At 39.4% G+C, this 27,558-nt stretch overlaps 2 protein-coding genes across 4 annotated transcripts in view; both read right to left on the reverse strand.

Annotated features, from left to right (window-relative positions):
* The window catches only part of dusp8a (dual specificity phosphatase 8a), a 47,024-nt gene extending 46,462 nt beyond the window's left edge, over positions 1 to 562 (reverse strand). The window contains exon 1 of one of the 2 annotated variants that reach the window (XM_008411572.3): positions 254 to 562. The gene's annotated coding sequence lies outside the window, so the exon portion shown is untranslated. Of the gene's footprint in view, positions 1 to 6; positions 199 to 253 lie in introns of those variants that run through there. The other variant, XM_008411571.3, reaches the window with a different exon arrangement.
* Positions 563 to 2,663: 2,101 nt separating this feature from the next.
* LOC103466167 (protein tyrosine phosphatase non-receptor type 5) lies at positions 2,664 to 21,439 on the reverse strand. Of its 2 annotated transcripts, XM_008411570.2 has the most exons (15): positions 21,289 to 21,439; positions 21,046 to 21,153; positions 17,456 to 17,564; positions 12,434 to 12,701; positions 11,067 to 11,189; positions 10,883 to 10,978; positions 9,824 to 10,080; positions 9,471 to 9,663; positions 8,924 to 9,008; positions 8,703 to 8,782; positions 8,457 to 8,594; positions 7,049 to 7,159; positions 5,860 to 6,020; positions 5,551 to 5,664; positions 2,664 to 4,992 (listed from the first exon to the last, which is right to left on the reverse strand). In XM_008411570.2, exons 4-15 carry the CDS (start codon positions 12,692 to 12,694, stop codon positions 4,899 to 4,901), a joined length of 1,713 nt encoding a protein of 570 aa, XP_008409792.2. In that variant the 5' UTR covers positions 12,695 to 12,701; positions 17,456 to 17,564; positions 21,046 to 21,153; positions 21,289 to 21,439; the 3' UTR covers positions 2,664 to 4,898. The 2 variants fall into 2 exon arrangements, with proteins under 2 accessions (XP_008409792.2, XP_008409791.2); XM_008411569.2 differs by having other exon boundaries at positions 21,046 to 21,439.
* Positions 21,440 to 27,558: the final 6,119 nt, after the last annotated feature.

Below are 27,558 nucleotides of genomic sequence, written 5' to 3' on the forward strand. Positions count from 1 at the left end.
ACGTACCTTATGCTGATCAAAGGGGTAAACTACAGAGTGTTCATCACGGGACAAGAATCGATAACCTGAACCTGGACGGATTTAATTCCCATAATAAGACGTGCGCGCACATGACGGATCGGACTGGGGAGGGGGGTTAGGGTGCGCGCGCTTCACGGACTCGCTGCAGCAGCAGCAGTGGTGAGCCAAAGCAGCCGCTGCTAATGTCATAAAAGCAACCCACTAATCTTAAAACACACACACGAACACTCACCTCGACCTCCACGCGTTCTCTCTGTGTTATTGAGCTGGCCTCCATGGGTGAGGGGTCAACCGCGGCGTCTTCATGAGTGTTTACCTGGCGGTGTTGTCGTGGGAGTTACAGTAGCCCCACACAGCTGACAGGCAGAGGAGGGTGACAGCGCCAGGAACTAAAACCCAGGCTGACGGAGCACCAGACGCTCCTTCAGACTAGGAGTAGAGTGCGGATGGTGGCAGGTTAAAGACGCACCGCCGGGCCAGCTACAGGCTAAAGCGGTTAATGTGTATGTGTACGTTGAGGAGGAGGAGGAGGAGGAGGAGGAGGAAGGGGTTCAGGTACAGGAGGTGCACTTTAGCACTTTCATGAACTAAAGCGATGAGGTCATGGTTCATGAGGGAGAGGAGTGGAAAAAACAGAAAAAGCATTAGTTGACGTCACCTCCAGCCAATCAGCGCCGGTGGTTTGGGGTTAGCGTGACGTCAGCTCCTGGCTCATGGATTAAAGGGACAATTACGTCTTTTTTGTTGTTACTTAAAGCAGACTTCGTAGAATTGAAAAAAAAAGGCATAATTGCAAATACGTTTGCAATGTAATTATTATGTATTTGCAGCATTGACATATAAATATCTTTAATTTAAGCCTCAAACATTTCTAGACCCCACACAGTCATGTTTGTAATCTTCTTGCCCAGTGGTGGCTTTTGCATATTGCCCCCATTCTGCCTATCCAATTACAAAGTGTCAGAATCCTATACATTGCTATGTTGCAATTAAAATATATGTGTTTGTGGTAATTAAATTAAAATTAAAAAAAACCAAACGCATTAAGTTACGTTGTTAAATGTAATCTAGCAAACTAAATTTGTGAAATTACAGTTTAATGTATTAATTACATTTATCATTTATATATACAATAGATTATTGTATATATAAATGCATATTTATCTAATTATTTATTCAACATATTGTAGCTCTTAAACCATCATTCTCGGAAAAAAATAAAGTCACTTATCAAAAACATGAACTAAAAAAACAGTATGGTAAAAATTAATATAACTTAATGGATATTGTAAATGGAGAGACATTTTACAAACATTTTGGGAAGAAAACTGAGAAAGTCTTTTTGCAGGAACATAACAGAAATCACAAACTGTGTTACAAAGAATAATATAGTCCTTTAAGGAGTTACTTGCCTCAGTCTATGGTGGTCCAAAAGCATTAAAAATGTTCATGTTTATATTTTGACAGATAAATATAGTTTTTAAAAATGTATTGCTTGGCTTAATGAATCTTTGTTTGGCGTTAGATTATTTGGTTGAGGTTGGACCGTCTAAAATGAATGACTATTAATCCCAGATTCTAAATAAGAATCTGCTGCAGACAAATGCAGGTCAGATTCAATAGGGACACAGAAATAATCTTTAAACTAGGTCAACAAAGATTGATCTACACTTCTGATGCCATCTTCAATATCACCAATATTACCAGTCATCGTTGGTATATAGCAATATATAGCACTTAAATAACTTGTTTTAGTCTTGCCGTGGCCATATAATTGGGTAGAAACCCATTTACCCATATCAAAAACGACCAGTGAACCCAGTTCTTTTCATCAAAACAACACTAAAACACTTTTTCAAAGAGTTTCACAAGCATCAAAACCGTAACTTAGGACCTATGTTTATTATGCTTTCCTTAATGGTGGTTCTTGTTTAAATGGCACTCTGGTAAAGCCACCTTCTCCTTCCGTTTAGACTACACCCAAATACACAATCACTTAAGCTCTTTTTGGAAAATAATAATTTAAAAAAGCCTTTATTTTATGCAATGTATCAAAACTCTAAGAACTAAAATATGAGATTTAACTAATGTAAGTTAGTGGTTCTTTAACCTTTTATTTAACAAGTACTACCTCAGTACCAACTCTTTTAAAAATAACCCAATACTGGCAGAATAAGAGCACTTGGGATTTTTCAATTCTTTTATTTTCGGTAAAAAAAAGAAAGAAAAAAAAGAAAAAAAGGAATTAAATTTAATATAAGCTTTCCTTTAACAAATCAGTTCATAAACTTAAACTGTGACAAAAAAACATGAAAAAGGAAATAAAATACTCTGTCAGCACTGTCTGGACAGGGAAACAAAAATAAATGGCGGTCATCTGTTTCATAACAAGTACCGAAAGATTAAATTAAATTAGATGTAAAAAAAAATTCTTAGCCTTTTCTCTGCATCATTATAATTTTTAAGGGCTGTGAGCCAACGAGAAGGCGAGCAAATACTGACATCTAGTGGCCACGTTGTGAAAACACAACGTGAGTCGGACTTCAACAGCATGCTAACAGGCAGACGTAAAAGACAAAACCATAGCGCAAAATTAACGTGAACCCAGAGTATGTGCACTATCAAAGAGACATCAAGACCAATTCATGAAAATCTACTTTTATTTGGATGCAAAAACTCACAACTTAAAGCAATACTTTAGCAGAGGAGAGGAATACTGATTGCTGGTTATTGTATGTGTGACTGGCTGTTTTTGTCATCTTCATTTGAAACATTAGAAGAGGACAACTGAAGCACTGGTAACAAACACTCAAAAGAAAAGCTGTTGGGTCGAGGACACTGAACATTATCAGAGGATTATGTCAGAGCCCTGGCAATAGATTGTGGCATTTGTTGTCAGTCTCAGTCCAGTGCCGTTTTACTAGCAATTTTGGCAGTTTAATCCTCCTTGTTGAGTTTGTGTTTAGTTACGGGTCAGAACCCACAAAGGTAATTTTTTAAGGTCCTCTGATAATGTTCACAGCCATAGAAGTTGTTGGATTTTTGTTACATAGAAAACTATCTGCACTGTTTTAGCTGCCTTGCACATAGCATTTTATTTCTCAACTGTTTTGTCAACTGAGAGTGGTCTAGATTCACAGATGGAAACAGGGACTGTGTAAAAACTCAGTCTGAGGTAAAATTCTCCAAGAAAAACAATAAAAACATACACAGAAAGCAAAGCATATTAAAGCAAAGCCTAAAGGCCTAAAGTAATAGTAATACTCAAGACTGAATATAATATATCTATTTACTTTACTGTAAGGTAACTTAGGGTAGTTGTCACATTTTGTTCTCTTAAATCTTGCAATATAAACCAATGGTTTTGATCCACAGTATGAGCTACATTCCATTATGTTGTAAACAGAAATATACACAAGGCATCTACTCGAAAGGATTGTATCAAAATGTTCTAAAAATATCTCTGGTTGGTTTCACAAAAGCAAACTGTATCAAAAGCATTGGCTGAGAGCAAGCAATAATAATAATAATAATAATAATAATAATAATAATAATAATAATAATAATAATAATAACAATAATCTTTTTTTCACACAACGAAAAGCGGGACAACCAATCACGTCGCTTTGATTGTGGACCCTACTGAGTCCCATACGGCACATGCAATCCATTAAACTCAACACAATCAAAAACACAATACAGAAAAATAAGCTTTACAGCTGAACATCAGAGAGACAACCTTAGTTGGTCTATTGTGCTTCATACAGATTAGGCCTGGCCTGTCTATACAACAATCATGAGCTTTGTTACCTCACAGATGCGTTCAAGCTACTGTTGTAAGCAGAGGCATCACAGAGCAGAAGGACGACAAACTTTATGGAACAATTCTGACGAGAGTGATATGAGAACAAACTGAATGTCACCGCCCTCCAGGTTGTTGCTTTTCTCTGCGAGATCGCCCGTTTCCGTGCTGCCCTTCGCGTTTTGGGGTTCTGTTTCTGGCTTTTGCCACTTTTGCTGTGGCTCTGTGACGCCTCTGAGGGAACATTTAGGATGTTGTTTTCTGTAAACACCACGGGCCATTAGAACTGCCACACGCAGCCTGGACTAAAAAAAAGACGTAAATACTTTTAGTTTGCACAGAAACCCTAATTAGCCTAACTTTTACATTCCTATGTTCCATAACATTGCACATGCCTTTAACGAATACTTAGCACCATGCAACCTGAAAATGACGTGACTCAGGCCTTCTGCAATGTTTTTTTTTTTTTTACATTGAAAGAGAGTCAGTGAGAAAAAAGCTAGATGTTGGTTAATATTTTACATCAATATAGTGGTACATATTAGGCTGGTATTTGATTATCTCTGTAAGATTCAATTATGCTGGCACTTATACTGTAAAGGGCCCTTATTTTAAACACTAACTTTCTTAGAGTGAATTTTCTTAAAGCAAACTCTAGTGCGAGAGATCTGACAATGCCTTACTTCTACTATAACCTTTTGATAGCTGTACAATCATTACATAATGGAGCTATTTCAGACCAAGACTGAAACAAGGCCTTGACAACTCAGACCTCTGAGAGTCAGTGTGATGCAGAGTCTCAGCAGCACGAATGAAGCAACACAGAGACCGTGGGCTTGGATTCGAACAGGCCTGCTGGACAGACGTTAAAACAGTTTTCGATGAGGATTCTGTACAGCAACATTAAGCACGGTCCCATATGAACGAGCCTGGTTTGGGTGAAGAGATCGACATGGTTTGGGTTGTTAAAGGGTGAGATTGTGTGACAATGCTAGGTAAGGTGGTGCATACCACCACAGGTGGTACGGTGTACAGTGGTGTGTCTCGGTCTGGGTGCACGGCTGTCGTGCTCACGTTATTCTTCAGCGGAGCGAGACAGCTGCTTCTCATACAGGCTGAGGACATGATGCACGAACTGGTACTGCTCACAGGTCTGGATCATTCCACCTCTGACAAACACACAGAAGGACGATGGAAGAAGAAATTGGTCTTTGCATCTGTAGCTGGTAAATATGACCAAAGATCTTGAAAAGTAACATTATAATATTGATGCTACTATGTGTATGGATTATTTTTCACAGTTATTAGTGAGTTATCGATGGTTGGGGTATGCACTTAGATTTCAATGGTCTATATTTGAAAAACACCTTATCCTTGTTTGCATAGTGCATCGCGAAATAATACATTCCTCTGGGCATGTTTTTTTTTTTTTTTTTCATGTTGCAATCAGGATTCAAGGTATTTTATTGGCATTATAGATGACAGATATAGATAAACGGAGGAATTTTTAACCGAAGCACAGGTGAGATGACATTCTTTTAAAACCGAAAGACGTTGAGTAAATTTACAACAATTCCTATTCTATTCAAGGGCATTATCTGTAAGACCCCATGAGGTTTTGTCTTGTGTGTTGGAGCTAAATAAAGTAAATAACTGTGAGGCTTGACCTTGCAAGCAGAACTATAAACAGACTTGAGTAGAAGAATAGAGGCAAAAGCTTATCTCACCTGTCCAGACGGAGCTGGCAGGTGGCTCGCAGGATGTCAACCACACCCTCAGTCCTCAGCTGTTTGCACAGGATGGAGGTGGCAATGAAGCAGCCAGTTCGACCAATCCCAGCACTGTGGGATGCAGAGTTAGAGGGAAATAGTCTGAGACTTAGCAACATGCTGACTCATTCAGTTTTGATGAAAAGCTTAACCTACTACAAAGGTGGCACATACTAAACTCAATTTGTTTTTTGTAAAATACAAGAGTTTTTATTTTAATATTAAATATACATTGTCACTTTATTAAAGGCTGTTTAATTATTGTACCTGCAATGGACAATTATTGGGCCACTGGATGGCAGGGATTCCTCTCTGGCTCCTTCCACTTGCTGGACCAGCTCCAGCAGGGGCGGAGCCTTATCTGGGGTCTTCTGATCCGGCCAGGAGGTGTACCAGTAATGCCGAAGGGTGCGCTCCTCTTCCCCGCACTGGTACATGCAAACAAACATACGGAGCCCCGCGAAATGTAGACAAAATCTTGTTGTTCAAACATGCACAATTTGCATAGCTTGCTTGTTTTGTCCGTTGGGCTGGTTCAGTTTTGTTTTTGTACATCTGTTGTGCTCCATGTAAATCCGGATTGTTGTGTTACCATGACAACAGGTGATGCAGAGCATGATGTGCAATAAATAAACAAAACTTCTTTTGGGGACAGCGCCGTGCATTATCAAATCAGTTTTCACAATTTTCCGAGAAATACTTTGTCACTGATCAGCGACGCTACAAGTACACAACACATTAGCCGGAGAGCGACAGACAGACAAGCAAACAAAACGCTTTTAACTCACGGCACATTTTTGTAATAATCCCTCGATGCTTATTAGTCAGCTGCAGGCTGCATTAGCAGAATCATGTTTTGTTTGTCAAGAAGCAAGGCCGCCGTGACCCCAAATCAAATATAAATCACAAAGAACACGGTAATAACAGCAAAACATATTGCCAAACCAGAATATCGTTCACCGCCAAACAGATCTGTTGTGGGAAAAAGAAAACTAATGCTGTTATAACAACATGGCGAATCTAAACATTATTTCAAGGCTTAAGCCAATCTGATTTCCTTTTCATAGGCAAAATAAACAGATAATGTGAATAGGCCAGGGTGAGTTTTTGTAATCTCCCAAGAATTTTCAGATGTTCATTTAATGTGTTTAACATCCAAACACTACAGTTTAATAAAAAAATTAATGAATTTATTGTATTTATTTCAATGTAATGGAAAAATTACAAAATAAATAAATTAGTCATTAACTTTCCAAATTAAAGACTGTGCCATTTCATGAGACAAATATTTTAATGCAACCAATATTTATGTCTCACCTAAATTACTGTGTACCTTCTTAGTCAAAAGCAGCACCTACAACAAACACACTATTTACCAAAATAACAGGTTTAACTTAAGTACTTGCTGTTGCTCTTTAATAAAAATGCATGAACATTTCTCTTTTGTATGAATTACCTTTAGAGTAAACACCCTCAGGCTGTAGTCATCCTCTTGAGTTACTGAGACAACGGCGATCTCTATGCCCTCATGGGTCACAGTGTCCTCAGGCCAGTACTCTGCACATTTCTTCTCAAGAAAACAAGAGAACGCACACACACAGGTACCATTAAACTAATACACTCTGACAGATACAGTCATCTATCCCTCCTTTGCTACATAGGTGTGTAAAAAGCCTTATAATTTATGAGTGTTTTATCCCAGTTGAAAACAGTTTCACTAAAAGAAAACCAAAAAAGCTGACATTGTGTCTAGGAAACCATTTTCATGCTGACTTGACTATATGTCTTTGATCTTTAGTCTAATAAACGACCTTCAAACATCACAAGAAACCTCTGATACCAGATGCTCTACTAAGTTTTACTTTGCTAAAGAACGTACCAGCACCACCACACATCCTCCAACATATACAACAGGGGGATGAGCTCACAGAGTTTGGTGGTTAAAAAAAAATGTCTTTGTCTCATTTTATCAAAGCATATGGTTCCTGTCTCAGCAATGTTTATCAGATTCCATGTTTATGCTTCTTAGGGGGGGACATAAAATGTCGCCAGACATGCCTCCCGAGCAACTCGTTGGTCTTTGGTTACATATAATTGCTGTGAAGAAAGAGCTGAGGCTAAAATAAATCTTTCCATTTACTGGGCTGTCTATGTTCTAACCCTCACCTAGCGTCATGAGATATGGATGATAACCAAAAAAAAGTGGCTGGGTTCAGGCTTAGAGAGAGGGCGAGGAGCTCAAAGTTGAGCCACTGCTTTTCTGTGGCTCAACAGAAAAGCAGTGACATTTGAAGTGGTGCGGGCGTCTGATTAGGATGGTCTCTGGTGCTTCAATCTGGATTTTTTTCCGGCCACGTCCCAACTGGGTGGAAATCCTGGGAAAGACCCAGAACTCGCTGGAGGGATTATCCCATTTTGCCAGGGAACATGTTGGGATTCCCCCAGCATGAGTATGAGGATTTTTCTGAGGAGGATGTTTGGATTTCCCTTCCGTATCTATTGCCCTCATGACCTGATCTGAGATAGGATTAAGATAATGAATGGATGGATATGCAGTGATAAAAGTGAAGCAGAAATTACAAAAAGGCTTCAGTAACATTTTCTCTGGTAATTGGTGGAGGTGAGAATAATTGTTAAACTGGTTGTTTTGGCAAATAAAGTAACTTCTGAATGTGAATTTTCCTCCACTGCGTTAATGTATTCATGATAATCATTGGATTATTTCTTTCTTGCATTTTTCAAGAGCAATTATGCCACTGAGAATTAAAAAAAAAGATTTCATTATAAGGCTTTTTACTCATCTTTACTATGGACGTCTATAATCGAGGAGGGTGCAGGAACATAATCATCATTCCTGTCTCCACCTCGTTCTTCTCCTCCAGATTGGTGATCATCACTATAATCGGGCTTCTCTCCTGCCACACCATCCTCCAGAAGTCTCCCACTGTGTTCACAGTGGGGCCCTGCGTGGCAATGTAAGCTTGTTCCTCATCCCCATAACCCTGCACAGGCACGGGGAAACATGGCGAGATGGGACAGTTATCAGCAAGAAATAAAACAGCAGTTTCACAACCACATCGCTGCCTGGTAATGCAAACATTTTCCCTTACTTTGAGATAATTCGCGTTAATGTAGGTTGAAAGAAAATCATCTTCATCCTGTGACTTCAAGATGACTCTGCTGTGTGTATCTGTAGGTGGACGGGGTGACAAAATCATAAGAGCATTGACTGGTTTCACTGAATGTAGCTAATTTACCGTTACTTAAGGGGAGATATACAAAAGCTCATGTACTTTCATTTGCGATTATCTTGATTTGCAGGCATACTTACTGGGTAAAATGGTCTTGTAGCGATTTTTTCTCACAAGCCCTGGGTAATTATACTCCTTAGGGTCCACAAAGTTCATGGGAGTTTCCTGCCAGTAATGAAAGAACAGTTGGTGCTAGAAAAATCTATTCAGGCATCCCCTTCTGCCAAACACTAAGAAAATAATATCCAAAGACATGAAGTCATCGGCTGCCCTTTGCAGCAAACTACTGCCGTCTAATTGTACTCGACCTACGGGGTTTTGCAAGCGCTTGTGTGATATCGAGTGCAAATCTTCATGCCTCACAGACACTGAAATCCTCTGTGGGGTTTTTTTATATGCAAAAAAAAAACCAAAAAAAACATTTGTAGCCCTCCATCCTTCGCCCACTGACAGGCGCTAGAAAAGCTTACGGGTGTGCGGTGAGCTTGGTTGGGTGGTTGTGCATGTGTGGGCGTGTACATTAGCGCCTGCGTCTATGAATGCGTGTCAGTGTCAGCGTATGTCTTTTCCGGTGAGTCTCTGCTAATCTAAGAGTGTAGGTGGCTGAGCTGCTGTTGCTGCACTCACATAAAACTCCGCCTGCAGGCTCTGGTCATCCATGGCCCTTGTGTGCAGCATGGCAGGGGTCAGGACGTGCGTTCCCTGTCGGAGGTACTCCTGGGCCGACTGGTCTCGGGGAGAGAGCTGAGCCCCGTAGCCGTAGGGCTCCGTGCAGCCTGGCGTGCACATGTCCAACGTCAGAGAAACATTGGAGCCTCTCCTGTGGGATTCAGCCAGGGTTAGTTGGCACAGATGAGGAGTTTGTGCACTCATTTGCTGCATAAAATTACAAATAAACATCATTCTGTCTCTCTCTCTTTCACCACCTAGAAAGGCTTTTCTTATGAAACAGCTCTGTGTGCGGAATGCCTCACTCTGACCTCTCCTGAAGCCCCACTGGGGTGACGGTGAGGGTGGAGGCATCTCCTTCCATCCTGGTGTCTGTGCCCATGTCAAAGATGGGGGTCTGAGGCACCGGGTCGAGCTCCATCAGATCCTCCTGGGCATCAGTCCACTCTGACAGGGTGAAGGAGGGTTGGCGGCTCACAGACTGCCGCCGATCACCGATCTCTCTGGAAATTGTTCCTGACGACCACAAGCCGGTTCCATAACACCACTTAGACACCATGTGGATCACCTGAGACAAACAGAAAAAAAAATCAACTTGCTGATTCATCGATCCAAAATGCACAAGAGGGGCTGAGATCTTGGGGTTTAAGTCATTAATCTCTTTATATTTAGCTTCCAAAGATGCAAACTTTATTTTTTGGTAATGCATCATTTGTATACAAACGATGCAATACCATGAACTTTTACTGATTATGTCACATTGCAGGTTTTCGATGTATTTTATTGGTATTTTAAGTTATGGACAAACATAAATAAGTGAGTTTAAGAAATGGAAAGAAAAAGATACATGATTTTAAATACATATATATAAATCTGATTGTGTGGTGTGCATTTGTACACTCTAAACCTTAGTCGATAGTTTACAGATGACTTTTAACTTAAACTATAGCTGAAGTTTACTGAGCCTTATTGATACCAGCTTTAAACAAATCTTGAAATATTTTGTGTCCTTGTCTCTGCAAAACCATGCTTTTGTAAAAGAGAGGTGAATAATGTAAGTCTTAATATTTATTACACAGCACTGAGAGATTTTAGCATCAAAAGTTATTCTTTAAGATTTATTAGAAAATTTATGACATAGAGACAACCAATTTCAAACAGACTTTTGCTGTGTATTGAATCTGTTATAAAGACCTAATTTTATCATTTACTGGATGTATATTTAATTCTCAGTTTGATCTTAAGTCAATTTGTTTTCTTTCAAAACTTAATATAACATATTCAGGTAGACACAATATTTCAATATTTAGGAAATCTTTCCCCACAAAAAGCACAAAAGTCCACAAAATATTAAATATAAAGTATTTTACCATGATAACAAAGATTGCCACTCCAATGACTGCAGTGCCGCTGACAATCCAGTAGTGCTGTGTCGTGTTTTGTACCTCTTTCATCAACACTGCAGACTAAACGATGAAGAGGCATCCACAGAAACAGTTAGTTATATAGGTTTCACATTCAAAATTAACAATGGGATAAAGGATCAATACTTACATCCATTCCAAAAATTGCTTGACATGGTAAAAAAAAGCCCAAGTAGAAGTCCATGACCTGAAGGGCTTTGTATAAGGAAGAGACTGGTCCATTTCCTTCCAGCACAAAGAACACCCAATATCCCTGGGAAGAGAGAAAGGGCATTCAGATGACATTCTCCATCTCGATCATTGGTGATCCCAAAGCATTCCCAGGCTAGAAGAAGTTTAATTTATAGTTCACCCAGTAAGTTCAAGATCTGTCTCAGGGGCTCCTGATTGCACCCTAACAAGATGCCTAAACTCCTTTCAATGCAGAGGCTTCACTCTAAGCTTCACCAGGATCTGGAGCTCATCAGCCTATCTCTGAAGTTCAGCCCAGTCACTTTATGGAGGAACATAGATTTTTTTTTTCTGGTTGCAAAGCTCATTATTTGGTGCATATTTCATGACCATTGGTAAAGGGTTGACAAATGAAGAATTAATTAGCAAGTTTTGCTACGTTGCTCACCTTTTTCTTCACCTTGACAACCAAAGCAATGACCACATCACTGCAGACGAAACCCCAATCTGTATCCATTTCCTGCTTCACCTTGTGACTATTCGAAGACAAAACACCAGGATATCTGAACTCCTTTGCTTGAACCAAATGTTGACCTAACTCAGAGTGAACAGTTCACCTTTTTCTGGCTCCCCTCTACAGAATCCACCTAAAACTATGGTTGGTTTGAGTTCCTCATGGGCAAGTTGTTCAGGGCTTGTCCTGGTAGGTCTACCTATGCCACTGGGCTTACTGAAGCAGTCAGACAATGAGCAACCTGAAGACCTGTATTATTGACACACCATAGGAAACCAAAAACTTTGAATGAAATAGGGACCCTACTGGACCTGAGCAAACACCTGGTCAGGTGTTTGCTGGTCCTGGAGCCTGTGGGGACGGAGCCAAAAAATCCACAGGAAAGCTTAACCATGTGAGCCCACCACCTGACCAGGAAAGATGAGTGATTTGGGAGCTGGATGGCAGGCGAGGGTGAGAACTATAGGCTACACCAAACTCTTCGATGATGGTGTTGCAGTATCAGTAAATACAAAACCTTAAATTACTTTCCAGTTGGTGATGGCTGTTCCCAGCTGTTGATAGAAATTGTAATTTCACTGCATTTCAGTTGTATCAAGGACTCTATTGCAGTACTTCTCCACTTGTCTTCACATTAATCAGACATGCGGTACATAAAAAAGATGTAGAAAGATGGGAAGTAACACCACAGAAGTATAGCAAGTAAAATACACGTACAAAATCATGTATTTTGCACATTAATCAAATTACAACTTTGGTCTGATGTGTAACGGTGGTACTTAAGAAAAATGCATATTATTTGATGTACATACTGTGACTTGAGAGCTGATGAACAGTGCAGCCCAGCAGTGAAGCTCCACCACCAATGCATACACTTTGTGGATAAACACTTCCTCTCCCTCCTGGCTTTGGCATCCATCTTTGCAGTCAGACACACCGTCCTTTTTAGCGGCTCCATCGCCTATCTTTTCCGCCTTTGTGGGTTCATCCAACCAGACGGGGTCCTCATCGGGCCTCAGGAAGATGGAGTCTTCAGTGTGGGAACGAGTGGAGCTGCTCAGCCGGCGGGTCATGATCCCCCTGTGGAATGAGAGTTCTTGATATGATTGTTCTTTTAGCGATAAAAGTTATATTTAAACAGAACAGAAAGGAACAAAAATGAGAAAGGAATTTTAGGACTTCATCTAGATGATTGTCCAGTAAAGACAGTAAAAAAAAAAAAAAAAAATCTTCAGCTTTCTGTTTGGACATTTTGATGGTTCAGTGACTTGGAACATTGTCTGAGATGTTTAGAAATACATTCTTGGTGTTGAAAATGTTGTTTCTTTTTACCTTTCCATGTGGCCATCAAGGTGTATACATTTTAAAATGTTCCAACTCTATTGTTTTCACTGTTCATACACGTGCTTACTGTATTCATGAAGTTATGAACGCAGGGGCGGATCTAGACAAATATTTATGGGGTGGCAAGAGGGGGGCAGGGATTTTTTTCAGGGGTGGGAGTATATATATATATATATATATATATATATAAATAAATATATATATATATATATATATATATATATATATATATATATATATATATATATATATATATATATATATATATATATATAGTGTTGCTTCCCATCTTTCTATATACACACACATATAAAATATATATACATACATATATAGCTCAGTTTTTGTCGCTTGTTTTTAGGAATTGCAGTGGCTGCATTGCGCCACAATAAAGCTACAATAAAGCTGATAAACAGGTGAAGAACCAAACTAGACAGAACCACTTCTGATTGTTTGCCAAGCCAAACATCCAATAGAAGTTCCACCAAGCCACTACTAAGGCACTGGGGTCAAGTTTCTTGACACAGGCAAAACAAGGTTCAATGTCCAAACTTATTGATTGGTCTTGGTGATTTATTTTCCTCTTTCACCAAACAATTACAGAGATCAAACTTTCATTTGTTCTCATTCTACCACTCTTGTTCTGGTAAAAACCATCGGCCCAAAACCCAAATGCCTGCTGGTACTTCACCAGGCCCCTGCACTTATAGAAAGTGGACTGACCCACATTACTACCTGTCTAAATTTAGAAAATAAATAAGAAAAATAATAATAAAAAAAATAAAATCAACAATTATCAACCTACAAATAAACTCTGTAAATAATACAAAAAGTAGAAATTTAAGAATAAAGTAACAAAATTCAAATGGATAAAGGAACAAAGGAAAAAATAGCTAAAACATCTTCTATTCCGCCTTTTCTCGCTCTGTATGTCGACATTATACACGACCCGTTGCCATGGCAACCGACAGACAACAGCTCAACGAGCAGAGTGAGCAGAGATTACCGATCAGGGGAATCAACATCAAAAAACAAACATTTACCACACAAAAAAGTAGCAAAAACACTAAAACAGAACATCCAGTCTGTTACATTATGTTGTCAGGCTTCATGTCTATATTGTCATTATTAATAAGTTTTCGCCTGACTACCGCGGTTAGTTATTTAAACAGCTGCTCTACTGATGACTTGGTGGGCGGGTTGTTTAGTGCTAACGGAACCAAAACACACTGAACTGCGCAGCACGTGCTAAGGTTATCAAAGTCAATAGCAGGCTAACAGTTAGGCTAGAATAACTGACCCACTGCTCACATGTTCAATCTTTTCTCTAAATTAAAACGTTTTCCTCACCTGTGAAATCTGAAGCCTTTATTACCATTATCTATGGTTGAATTAACTGCTAGACATTGCGTCTGTTGTTCTGATTCTTTGCGTGATTGTAGTAGTTTCCTGTCCACTGATATTCCTGACTCAATGGACAGCAATGGCGCATGTGACTTACAATAAATCACGTAATGTCCAGTCCAGTAATATATATACAGGTCCTTCTCAAAAAATTTGCATATTGTGATAAAGTTCATTATTTTCCATAATGTAATGATAAAAATTAAACTCATATATTTTAGATTCATTGCACACCAACTGAAATATTTCAGGTCTTTTTATTGTTTTAATACTGATTATTTTGGCATACAGCTCATGGAAACCCAAAATCCCTGTCTCAAAAAATTAGCATATTTCATCCGACCAATAAAAGAAATGTGTTTTAATACCAAAAAAGTCAACCTTCAAATAATTATGTTCAGTTATGCACTCAATACGTGGTCAGGAATCCTTTTGCAGCCTTCAATGCGGCGTGGCATGGAGGCAATCAGCCGGTGGCACTGCTGAGGTGTTATGGAGCCCAGGATGCTTTGATGGCCTTAAGGTCATCCAGAGTGTTGGGTCTTGCGTCTCTCAACTTTCTCTTCACAATATCCCACAGATTCTCTATGGGGTTCAGGTCAGGAGAGTTGGCAAGCCAATTGAGCACAGTAACACCATGGTCAGTAATACCAGTGGTTTTGGCACTGTGAGCAGGTGCCAGGTTGTGCTGAAAAATGAAATATTCATCTCCATAAAGCTTTTCAGCAGATGGAAGAATGAAGTGCTCCAAAATCTCCTGATAGCTGATGCATTGACCCTGCCTTGATAAAACAGTGGACCAACACCAGCAGCTCCCCAGACCATCACTGACTGTGGCTACTTGACACTGGACTTCTAGCATTTTGGCATTTCCTTCTCCCCAGTCTTCCTCCAGACTCTGGTACCTTGATTTCCGAATGACATGCAAAATTTGTTTTCATCCTTTTTGGATCATTGATCAACAGTCCAGTGCTGCTTCTCTGTAGCCCAGGTCAGACGCTTCTGCTGCTGTTTCTGGTTCAAAAGTGTCTTGACCTGGGGAATGCAGCACCTGTAGCCCATTTCCTGAACACGCCTGTGCATGGTGGCTCTACTGTTTCTACTCCAGACTCAGTCCACTGCTTCCCCCAAGGTCTGGAATCGGCCCTCTCCACAATCTTCCTCAGGATCCGGTCACCTCTTCTTGTTGTACAGCGTTTTCTGCCACACTTGTTCCTTCCCACAGAGGTGCCTTGATACAGCACTCTGGGAACAACCTATTCGTTCAGAAATTTCTTTCTGTGTCTTACCCTCTTGCTTGAAGGTGTCAATGATGGCCTTCTGGACAGCAGTCAGGTCGGCAGTCTTACCCATGACTGCGGTTTTGAGTAATGAACCAGGCTGGGAGTTTTTAAAAGCCTCAGGAATCTTTTTCAGGTGTTTATAGTTACTTTGTTGATTCAAATGATCAGGTTCATTTCTCGTTCAGAGAACCTTTTCATGATGTGCTAATTTTTTGAGACAGGGATTTTGGGTTTTCATGAGCTGTATGCCAAAATCATCAGTATTAAAACAATAAAAGACCTGAAATATTTCAGTTGGTGCACAATGAATCTAAAATATAAGACAGTTTAATTTTTAGCATTACATTATGGAAAATAATGAACTTTATCACAATATGCTAATTTTTTTAGAAGGACCTGTATATCCATCAATGCTGCTGGCGCTCTGTCCTTCTCTCGCACTTCCCGCTACTTAGCAGTGGGTGTCAGGTTACATAGTGCTGCATTCAATGTTGTCGGAAAAAAGAGTTTCATGCGCTTAATGCCATAACTATTTATTGAATTCATTGTCGCTAGCTGGGGTGGCAACAGGGGTGGCAAGGCTCTCGTTTGGGGTGGCAACTGCCACCCCAGTAGATCCGCCCCTGTATGAACGTGTATGGCAGAAAATATTGCCCTTATTTCACAGGCCTATTCACATGTGCAGCGAAGCGACATAGAGTGGGTCTCATCTCCGGTTCCTCTTGTCTCCTTTAGATGGGACTCTATTATGTGAAAACGCGCATGTGCGTGTGTGTGTATTGTAGAGAGATGAGTCAGGGGTAGCGTGTTTACAGCCCTGTCCGTCACCTTGGCAACAGAGTGGCACTCATCCCTCTCATCCGACCCGAGCATTATCATGTACTGATGGCACACACACAGTCACACACACCTTTGTAACAGTCAGCAGTGTATTCAGAGGCTCTTTCTGCCCTCCACTTTTATCCTTCAGCCATTAATGAAGATGTTTTGTACATTTGGCGGATTACCACCACGTGGTTTGTGTGAATGTGTGAAAGCGGAGGCCTTTGAGAGCAGTGATGTGCTGTGTTTTTTTTTTTAATTTTTTATTCTGAATGTGTTGCTGATCGCTAAATTTGTCATGTGTGAGTTTGGAACCATTTTTTTTATCAATGACAAACAGCTAACAATGAATGTTCCCTCATAATAAAAGCACAAAGCAGCAATGGAGATGACTTACAGGGAGTTGAATTAACTCAGTATAGCCTGTACCCTTGTCTTAACAAATGCTGGGATAAAAAGTACTAATTCATGGGTTTATTGCTGAAATTTAAAAATACTATGCTGCGGTTTTTTTTTTTTTTTTTCTGCAACACTAAATATACACTTTTCAGTTGTCACTGCGTTTTATATGCATGGCAGCCATATTGGATTGTTAGATTGGGGTCTGTGAATGTCCTTTCAATTTAGTGGGACTGTTATGTTTGTTTTTACAATTTGAAACTTTAAGTTTTCAACTTCTGAGTAAAAATGATCTGATTAACTGAACCATATTTTTCATCACGGAACATGATTTGTTTTCTTTGTGCGACGCTGAATACGTTGTTTTCATGACGCAAGAAAACAGATTGAAAATGTCTGAATCAGATATATATCTCAGTATGGTGTTGTCAAAAAAAAAACACTTAACTACCACTTCTTAACATTTTGAGCATCTCTCAATCTGAAAGAAATATAACATTCCTTGCTGTTTCGTGCGTGCAGCTCTAGCTGTTTCTATGGTACCTCTCCTCCAGTCACCACAAGGGGTGCTAACGAACTTACCTACAAGAGATGGCAGGGAACTGGTGAAGGAGGCGGATCACATGATGGGTTTGAATCCTGTATCCTGTGGCAACTGGTTGTTGTCAGCCATTGTGAGGCAGAGTTGGTTCTGAAGGACATAAGACAACAGCCGTGTGTTGCATCGCTGGATTTCAGATTAAATTAAAAAGAACACAAGAATGACAGTCATAGCTGGATCCAAAATAAAGTAACATCACTGTGCCCAAATCAGCTGGTCACACTGAGGCTTGCTTCATGAACCAGTTTCCTTCAGATGTGGATCAAGATAGCTCCATTTGTCACCTCCCAGTTGAGGATGATGATGTAAGGTGACACAATAAACTGTCAATATCTCGTTCCTCCTCCTCCCGCTCCTCGTCTTTTCTTCCCCTGAGAGGGAGGGGAATGATTCAAGCCAGACTTTGCCGACACCCTCAGAAACACATTCAGATAGCTCCAGTCACATCAGTATGCATGAAGTGAAGCCTTCCCCGCGCTACTATCCTCTCTCCTTTCCACTGTCTCTCCCCTCCTCTCCTTCTGTGCCACTGGACCCCAATGGCCGAAGTGGGTGAGCTCAGCGGAATATGAGACCACACCAGAAGCTGAAGATGCTTTTCTGTGTGCTGGTTTGAGGAAGAGAGAGTGCAGGTGATGAACAGAAGGGAGCTGCTTTGAGTCCTTTTCTTTCTCTCTTTTGCTCCCTGTGAAGGTGGTTTTGAAGTGATGACGCCAGCTAGCCCTGCTCGTAGCCATGGCAATGGGCATACAGGCAATGTATATGAAGCATGCTCACAAACACACACGGAGCCGGGCACACACATCCCAGGATCTTGTTGGATGAGAGAAAGTTCAGCATCCTTCCGTTTTTAAGCGACAGGTGAACAGGTAGATGAGAGGAAGGAGGGGTGAATGGGAGGATATTTTTTTGTATGAAGGTTGTTTCAAGCAATGACGCAGTGAGGTTGGCGTTTCGGTAACTGTGGCAACCAATACTCTGTGTTATGCGCACATACACGCACGCGAGTGGGCAAATACACCATACACACACACACACACACCCCCACACACGCACCCCCACACACACACACACACACACACGCACACACACACGCACGCACACACACACACACACACACACATACACACACACACACACACACAGGCACGCACACACACACACCTGAGCAGGTATGCATGTGCATGAAAAAAAGAAAAATAAACACATCAGCAGTACAAGAGCAGCAATAATGTCTATGTTTGTATAAAAAAATTGCTTTAGTTGCTGAGTGAGTTGTTAGGAGCATTTATTGTCTGTATATGTTTTGATAATTACATTTTAATAAGAAATTACAAACACAAGCAAAAAATACATTCGTTTAATTTTTGCTTTGTGTACTTAAACTTAAATTCAACATATATTGAGAAAAAAAGCTACCGTTGTTCGACCTTTTTTTAAAATTGATGCATTTTTTCTTTTTGCAATGAAAAAATATGTGGGTCAACTTATTTAAAGTAAATTGAGTAAACAGTCCCTCCTACAGCATACAGTGGTCAGAATTGGGTGCCTTTGTGTGAATATGAAAAAACAAGCCAGGTTTTCATTTTTCTTTGCCACTAGTTTTGTCAGAGTATTTTTTTTAAATTAATGTAAATTTCTATTAATGCAGGTCCAGTAATATTTTGTATTTTAAATGAAAATCAACATTTTTTGGGTTTGGTTTTTATTACATCATTGCATTTATCCAGAAATCTAGGGAGGATTTAGAAAAAAGAAAGGAGAAATATATTTTTCATTTCTCTTTGAAAAATATACTTCTGTATTTCAATCTTAATCATTTTCTGTTGAAACATTTCTATCCCCTGGAATGATTAGAAATATATATTTTCTTTTGGAATTGCAGGATTAACAGACTGAAATAATTATGCTATGAATTCAGTTATTTTTCCAAAACTTTCTCAAATGTTTTTATGCCAACAAAAACATAAATCATCAGATAAGTTCATTAAAGTTTTATTTATATATGACATTTACATTCCCTTCATTTTTTACTTATTAATTTTACATTATTTTCACTTTAAATTAGATTTTTACCTTCACTTAAGCATAACTAAAGTATATTAATTCCCCTTCCATATAAAACATTAGTCAAGTTGTTAATATAAACATAAAAAAGTACATGGTGAAAACATAATCAGCACTGATCTCAGACCAAATGAAATTAAGGAAAATAAGTCAAACTGGCTTCTGATTCAGCTTAAATTCTGTTTGAAGGTCTTCTTCTGTAGAGTCCTTACAAACATCATCTTCTAAAATGTGTTTCCTTTAAGGAGTCCATCTGAGTCGAAACACAGTCATACAACAACGCTGTGGCATCTGTTTGAGAAGCACCAGGACTGACCGAGAGCTGCCAGATGTGTAGAAGCTCAGGAACAAGGGGAATTAATGCGGTGACAGCTGGCTCGTGCTTTAATGGATATTTCTGATTCTTTGGAATTATGTCTGGAGATGTATCCAAATAAGCTGATCTGTCCTATTTTTCAGTGTTTTATTTGATTTGTCTGCCATTAACAAAATAACCCTTTCGGATGGATGGTGGGAGTATTTACAGTTTCCGGGTGAATAAAGAGTGAGTATTGCAGTGCTTATGTAGCACAGAGAGACGAGGTAGGAGGAAGCGCTTGCAGAAAGTGATGATGGGATGGTAACATGAGATAAAGTCATGAGACCTGTCTCATCAATATGCACAAACACACACCGACACAAACTTGATATTAATAGACAGGGAAAAATCACAATGACCTTAAAATGAAACATCCTGCAAGTCTGCAGCTTTCCCCTGTTCATCCTAAAAATAATCAATCAATCCAGTCTACAATTTCTGGCAGTGACTCAAGCAGGCGTCGCAAAGACAAACCTCAAAAAAAAAATTTACTTAAGGCCACAACTAATAGCTAGCTAAACTGTGTGAATAATTAGGATGTGCTGCATGGCAAAGTGATTTTCCGGGCTGCTGGAGATAAATCTGGATTCCACTTGTGTTACATGACTTCGCTGCATCAAAGCTCCAGTGCAGGAATGGCATCCTCTGGCAGTCATTCATACTAAGACAAAACACCATTCATATCACGTACATGCTACGGTGAGTTAGAGTGACCACACAGTGCAGAGCTGGATGGATTAGTAATGAATCATGCGGGGAGGTGGACTGTTGCATGTCTCTATTTGGCAACTCCCACATAGTCACATGGAAATTTTACAGAAAATCTGCGTTTTGCTCATGTTCAGAAGATAAAATATTTATGTCGCGGCAACAATGAGGAGCCAACCTGTTGGCAAATGGTCTGTTTCATCAGGGTGGGAATGTACGGAGCAGGAAAGCTGTGACACATCCATACCTTTTTCCCCCCAGTCAGGATAGTAAAAACCATGGGGGCTTTTGGTGAGGATTTGGTATTCACCTCATGTCGCACAGCCACAGAGTGGGGGAAAGACGGGAGAGACAGGGGGAGGGCGGGGGAGGGGCGGAGGGGGGTTGATATGCTGGAACAGTCATAGCCTGGAGTCTGGTTTGGATGAGTCTCCTTACCTGGCTGAGCTCGTCTTCACATCACCATCTGCTGCTCTGCTCCCCTCCGAGTCAAAGACCAGGAGCCAAACACCAACTAGCACGCCAATCCCTTTACTGCTCCTCTGTCTGGGAAAAGAGGGAGCGTGTTTGCATGTGAGAAGGAGACAGACTGACAATGAGAGGCAAAGAGGGAGAGAGAGAGTGACAGAGAGAGAGACTCAGAGGGCGTGCATGAGGTTTGGAAAGGCAAAGAACACAAACATAGCTGTTTGTCCGGTTGTGAAGATGAGACGGAGGAGCCGAAGTGTGATGGGCTCTCTTTTGTTTGTATCCTGGAGGAGAGCGAGATCCACAGGCAGCAGCTTCGTCTAGGTATATGCAGCAAGAGGCTGTGTGGTAGCCTTGGCAACAGAGCTAGAATGAGAGAGAGTCAGTGAGGGAGCGAGCGAGAGAGGAAGAGAGATAGAGAGAGCGACTGAACGTGTGTATGTGAGTGTGTGTGTATGTTTATTGGCAATTCTGAGGGGACACAAAACTGGTTCTACACACCTCTAAAGCCACAACATAAACCATTTCGTTTTCAGAATGAAGCCAGTGTTATTACATTCATCCCCAAAGTGGCTACATCGTAGAATTTTTTTAAAAATTTACCCCGGGGCAGAACATAGACCCTGATTGGTGCCCAGCTTTATTAAACCAACATGAATAAACCACAAGCTTGGATTGGGCAGCAGTAAATGTCACATGCCATCTTGCTTCCATCAGCACTCACCTCTAGACCGATTGTGAATCACACTCCACATTACAGATCAGAGCAACTTGTGTAGGTGATCAGCCTTTGCCCCTTGATTCCACCCCTTTTTGGGGTGAAAACAAGCCTTCACCTTTGCCTGGCAGTGATGTTGCATTCAATTTAATCTGAACTTGAAACTGGGAATGATATCACAACCAATGGTGTCCCTGTAGCAAGTCTGAAAACCAGCGGCAATTGTGGATGTTGCACATAGCGACTGATATATGAATTTAAGGAGTACAATCAAAGTCATTTTGCATCTGTGTTACTCAAACATATTCTCTGATAGAAGTTGTTTAGTCATATGTTTGAAAAAAAAAGATAAAAGAGATTTAAATATGAACAGCAACTACTACATAGATAACGCTATATACACTGCTCAAAAAAATAAAGGGAACACTTTAACATTTAAGTGAACACTGAAGTGTTCCCTTTATTTTTTTGAGCAGTGTATTATTTTTAGGTTGAGGTAGGTTAGAAACTTTGACCTTTTAAGTAGGAATAAATCAGAAACTGTTTCTTAAAGCACAGTTAAAAAGAAAAGCATTCTTCTTCTTCTTCTTGTTGTTATTATTATTATTATTATTATTATTATTATTATTATTATTATTATTATTATTATTTCTTTGCGCAAGAGAGACTGTTGTCACTTTGCATAAAGCCATTTTCAAATCCTTGAAGTTCAAAATCCCGAAATCCAAGTTTTCAAAATCAGTTGTCATGCCACCAAACCTTGATGGTTTCTTACCAAATCCAACCTAACAATCTGAGTTAGCTGTGTTGCTCACAGAACTTAATAATAATCCATTAATAACTGATTTCATTAAATCGATTCCACACAAACAGGAAATTCTGAGAAAGGCCTTGAGATTACCTTGTGCAAGCAAAACCTAACTCACAGGGAAAAAAATAACCAGAAAATCCCACAAGATTCAAAACAAAGGACAGTTTAATTATTTCCACTGCTGTCTAATCTGTGACAAATTGTGAATTTATGTGGATATTGATTGGATATTGTCTGTGCAATGTGCATTCCACAGACGTTTTAGCAAAGTAACTACATCATCATTATTTAACTTATTTAGCTCAATAACTAGAACAATTCATGATGGGTTATCCATTGACAGAACAACCAAATAAGTTATCAATGTAAAAAAAATCCCTCCAGCTATGTGGAAGCAGCAAACTTCGGTAACACTTTATTTGAAGGGGGGGTGAATAAGACTGTCATGACACCGTCATAAACATGACATAACACCTGTCATGAACATGAATAAGTCTTTATAAATATTTATGACTGTTGTCATAAAGCGTCATTTGGTAAATTATAACACTTTTAATACAAAGTTGACATTATTCAAAATGTCTTTGTTATGACAACTTGACATTAACCAAGAAATAATTACTGTTTAAACTTTACCTTTAATAACATAAAGTTACCTAATTTTTAAAGTGCAATCAGTAATACTTTTATAACAAATTTATATCAGTGATGATTTATTGGTTAATGTCAAGTTGTCATAACAAAGACATTTTGAATAATGTCAACTTTGTATTAAAAGTGTCATAATTTACTGAATGATGCTTTTTGACAACAGTCATAAATATTCATGAAGGCTTATTCATGTTCATGACAGGTGTTATGTCATGTTTATGACGGTGTCATGACAGTCTTATTCACCCCCTTCAAATAAAGTGTTACTCAAACTTCCTCTATTTCAAGAACCAATGACACCAGATGCATATAAAGCAACGGCACCAAAATGCTGCTGCTATGTAAATACATGTCTTCCAATGTTTCCTATTTAATATTTTGCAACATAGCTTAATTAATATATGACAGTCACTGACCTCCTAAGTGACAAAGACGTGAGTGTGTGTGTAAAGAGGAGAGAGTCACATCATAACACATCACTGAGCAGTGAACACCCCCGACTGTCGCCTCCTCTGCTCCAAGCTGCATACTCTGCCCACCCACCTCCGTCTCTTATCTCAGCCGCCCCTCCTGCCCCCCGATCACCACTACCCAGCTCTGTCCCCTCCATCATCTTCATCATTTCCTGATACCTACCTACTCTCTCTGATTCTGATTTTCTTTTTCTCCTCTAAGACTGATTGTCATTTCTTGTCTCTCCCACTCTTAGTGAATCGTGGTCTCTCTCTCTCTCTCTCTCTCTCTCTCTCTCTCTCTCTTTCTCTCTTCTTCCTCTCCCTCCTTCCTGCCTGGCCATATGGTATCCTTTCCCCTGTCATCTCTCTGAACTCACCCGCAGAAAACAGCAACTATAGGATCAAAACAAATGCTAGGGCAGGAAATACAAGCACTGGATCTTACTTTTTGAAATATTTCTCCTTTTTTTTGCAAAAAAACCCTAAACTTATATTTACTTATATACTTATATTTTATATTATGGAAGAAATGCAAAGATTATTTTTAATGTGCAAGTTGGTGCAAGTGGGTGATGTATTGTTAGAACATTTAATGTTTTTTTGGTATCATGCAAAATATACTTACTTTTTGTAAATAAAACATGTTGTCCAGTCCCTGGTTCTACATACTAAAGGTTATACAAATCATAATGCTGCTTAAAGACTCAGAAATCTGGGCTGCATTATTTCACATCTTGTTCAGAATCCATACATTATGGATTTGTCAAACATAACTTGGATTACTGATTACTCTGAACTCATGGAAGATGCTTTGAAACAGTTTGAGAACAATGAAACCTTTAATCTTTTTCATAGGTGTGCTTGTGATTATTAAACAAACCTTTTTAAATCATAAAACAATGTTAAAGCAGTATCAATTAGAACAAACATTATAAAATAGCATCTGAAAGAGGCATGCTTATATCTTTCAATGGAGAAACCATTTATTTCCATTTATTTGCAAAACAGCAATCGGAGCCTTTTGTAATTGCTGACCAGCATTTTTGAATGTTTCCACTGGTGTTTGACAGTTTATCTTTTTGTTGATGAGCTCCATGTGTTTGTGGCTGCAAGGTCTTCTTGTCAACATCCTAACATTTAACTTTCTCCAAAGATTTTCTGTCTGATTCAAGTCAGAACTTTAGCTGGACCTCTCTCCAGAATTGTATTATCTACAGTCAGAGGAAACACGCTGATAAAAGTATTTAGGAATCTGTCAGCGTCCCACTTTGTGACTTAGTAATATTTGCTCTTTTAACCTTGGGTAAATTTCTCAAATTCCCCAGATTGTGAGGACAGCTTTTGTTCACAAACCAGAGATTTACTTTAGTCACAATCAGCTCTGAGGTCTGACTCAAGTCATTTCAAAACATATTTGCTTTGATTTTCTTTTGCTGAGTTGACTTGGACCAGGTCTGGAGAGTAGTAAGTTAAGAAAATGAGTAATGTAAATGACAAAATAACAGTAATCGCAATATGTTACAGTTACAGAAAAAGAAATGTAATCAAATGACATGTTTTATTTATAAAGTTGCACATGGTTAAACATTCTATTACATCTAATTATCTTATTTAAAAAAGTAAGGCAATATGTCCATGAAAATTTTTTTTGTTTGTTTTTACACTTAAATTTTGCAGTCAAGGATAGTGATGACCTGGGTTAATGTGAGATTTCCAATTGCAAGTGAATGCATCATTGAATGCATGCATTTTCTCCCATCCTTGACTGATAGCAGAACACATCCCTAAAATAATGAAAGCATTACTGCTGAATGATTATGTCACATGATTAAACAGCATTTGATGACTATTATAAAAGTCAAAGGAACAGGCGTTCATGTGAGTGAAATCTGCTGATAGTGAATATAGAGTGTACATCCGAAAGCTAAAGTTGTAAGATACTTGAAGCCAGATCCCACTGTGTCGAGATGAACCAAGTGTAAAGACGCCAGCTGCGTTTTTGAAACACAAAGTTCTGATTATAATTCAGCACCCAAGCGAGATGGTGATATATGTTGGGAATTTGTATGTTTTATGAAGCCAAGTCACTACGAAATGACTTTAATAATTGTCCTAAGTTTACACAAAGGAAAAAGGAAAAGTTAACGTTCGCTGATCCTTGTGCAAAGAATCAACAACGAAACCTCTGGAATCTTCAGGCGCCTGTGACATTAGAAATGTTTATATCTTACAACTTAGACGGATCTGGTCGCACTTCTTCATCTTGGTAAGTTTTTTTAAGTAAAAAGAAAAGCATTTATGATTCACTTCACAGTAATCTGTCAGCCTCTGTATGTCTCTCCCACGTGTCCATGTCTTTGCCCCGCTCCAATCAGCTAAATGACCTCCAGTGGCCTTCCTTATCTTCTCAGCCTCTCTCCTTTGTTTTTCCACAAGGACAAAAGTATCATCTGACCTAATTAAAGAAAAGAGAAAGAGAAGCCGCTTTCCTGTGGCCGTGACCAGCCCTGAAAGAACATCTTAGCATGACTTTCCTATTCCCTGAGCCATTTCACTCATTTTATATACTATTTTTATTTCACTAGCAGATGCTGCAATTGTGGTTGTGGGAGTGAATGAGACACTGCACACAATCAAACCAATGAATATAATTCCACATAAAAGCATTTCAGCGTTTGTCAAAGAGACAATAGTGCAGCATTCCTGTGGTATCAAGTAGAGACATCTAGTGGTCTCATCGACTCACTGCAGGTATTTTCACAAATGAAGGAAATACCCACATAGGTGTCATTGTTGCATATCTGTGGAGCATTTAGCCAAATGATATTTTATGTCACAAATTCTAACAAGTTAATTAGGCTTGTAGTCTTCCCGACTCTTACTAAACTGATGCCAATCTCAGATTTGACTGTGACTCATCGTGTCACATCCAAGGCGGCCCGTCTATCTGCAGCCGTGCTGCACAGTCTAACACAGACAGACAGTCTAATCTCGATGCACATTTGCATCAGAGGGAATTAGGGAGCTGTCCTGAGGTCTGTGGGGGCATGCTATCTTTTTTCGTACTGCTAAACGAAATGCGGTTCCTACCCGCACGTTTATTATGACCACATTTAACACGAATTTGGCGTCAAAACAAACAAAAAAAATTAATTTGTCTGTGGTGACATGATAACACTTCAGAGAAGGTTATATATATCTTCATATTTGCAAGTTAAAACAATAAATGCAAATTAGAGGCTTTTGACACAGGACGTCGTGTGATTTCATGCAGACAGATCTGCTAACTAAAACTCTGTTCACAGTTAAAACAACTCTGCACTTTCACTGTCCACTGCCTGGACGCTCTGAAAAACTCTGAAACAGAGAGAAACAGCAATGCCTTGTGATTTGTAAATTCGCAAAAGGCCGACGCATGTTTTCGGGGGGATTTTGAAACTGAAGATTACAAATAATTATGCTCGTGAAAGTCAGCAAGCATCTAACAAAGCAGCCGTGTTTCCTGGAAATGTGCAAAACCGTGACCATGATGAATATTCCTCTCACATTTTGTGAGTTTTATAACCAGGGGTTGACTTTCTGTTTCACGTTCTGAAATCTAGATTTTTTTTCCCCAACTTGTGTGATGAAAGATCAGTAGTTGTTTTGTATTTAGTTTGAAGAATTTATCGTGTCTGATATTACAGTGAGCTCAACCCATTGCTTCATAGTCTATTTTAATATGTTTATTGATTCTCGCTTTTAATACAACCAACCTCATTTTGTTTGTTCACTGCAGTTTTGTTCATTAAGTTGCTCTTCCTCTTGCTGTCTGGATGTTTAGTTGACCTATTTGAGGATACCAGCCT

The sequence above is a fragment of the Poecilia reticulata genome, chromosome 6 (assembly GCF_904066995.2).
Source record: "Poecilia reticulata chromosome 6, P_reticulata-male-v2, whole genome shotgun sequence".
NCBI lineage: Eukaryota > Metazoa > Chordata > Actinopteri > Cyprinodontiformes > Poeciliidae > Poecilia > Poecilia reticulata.

Bases quoted from the DNA above. Each gene is read 5' to 3' on its own strand.
- LOC103466167 (XM_008411570.2), bottom strand. From the start codon at position 12,694: ATGACCCGCCGGCTGAGCAGCTCCACTCGTTCCCACACTGAAGACTCC. The intron at 8,783-8,923 runs GTAAGTATGCCT...GTCCACCTACAG, and splicing joins CTACAAGACCATTTTACCCA to ATACACACAGCAGAGTCATC. The intron at 5,665-5,859 runs GTACAATAATTA...TGCATCCCACAG, and splicing joins CCAATAATTGTCCATTGCAG to TGCTGGGATTGGTCGAACTG.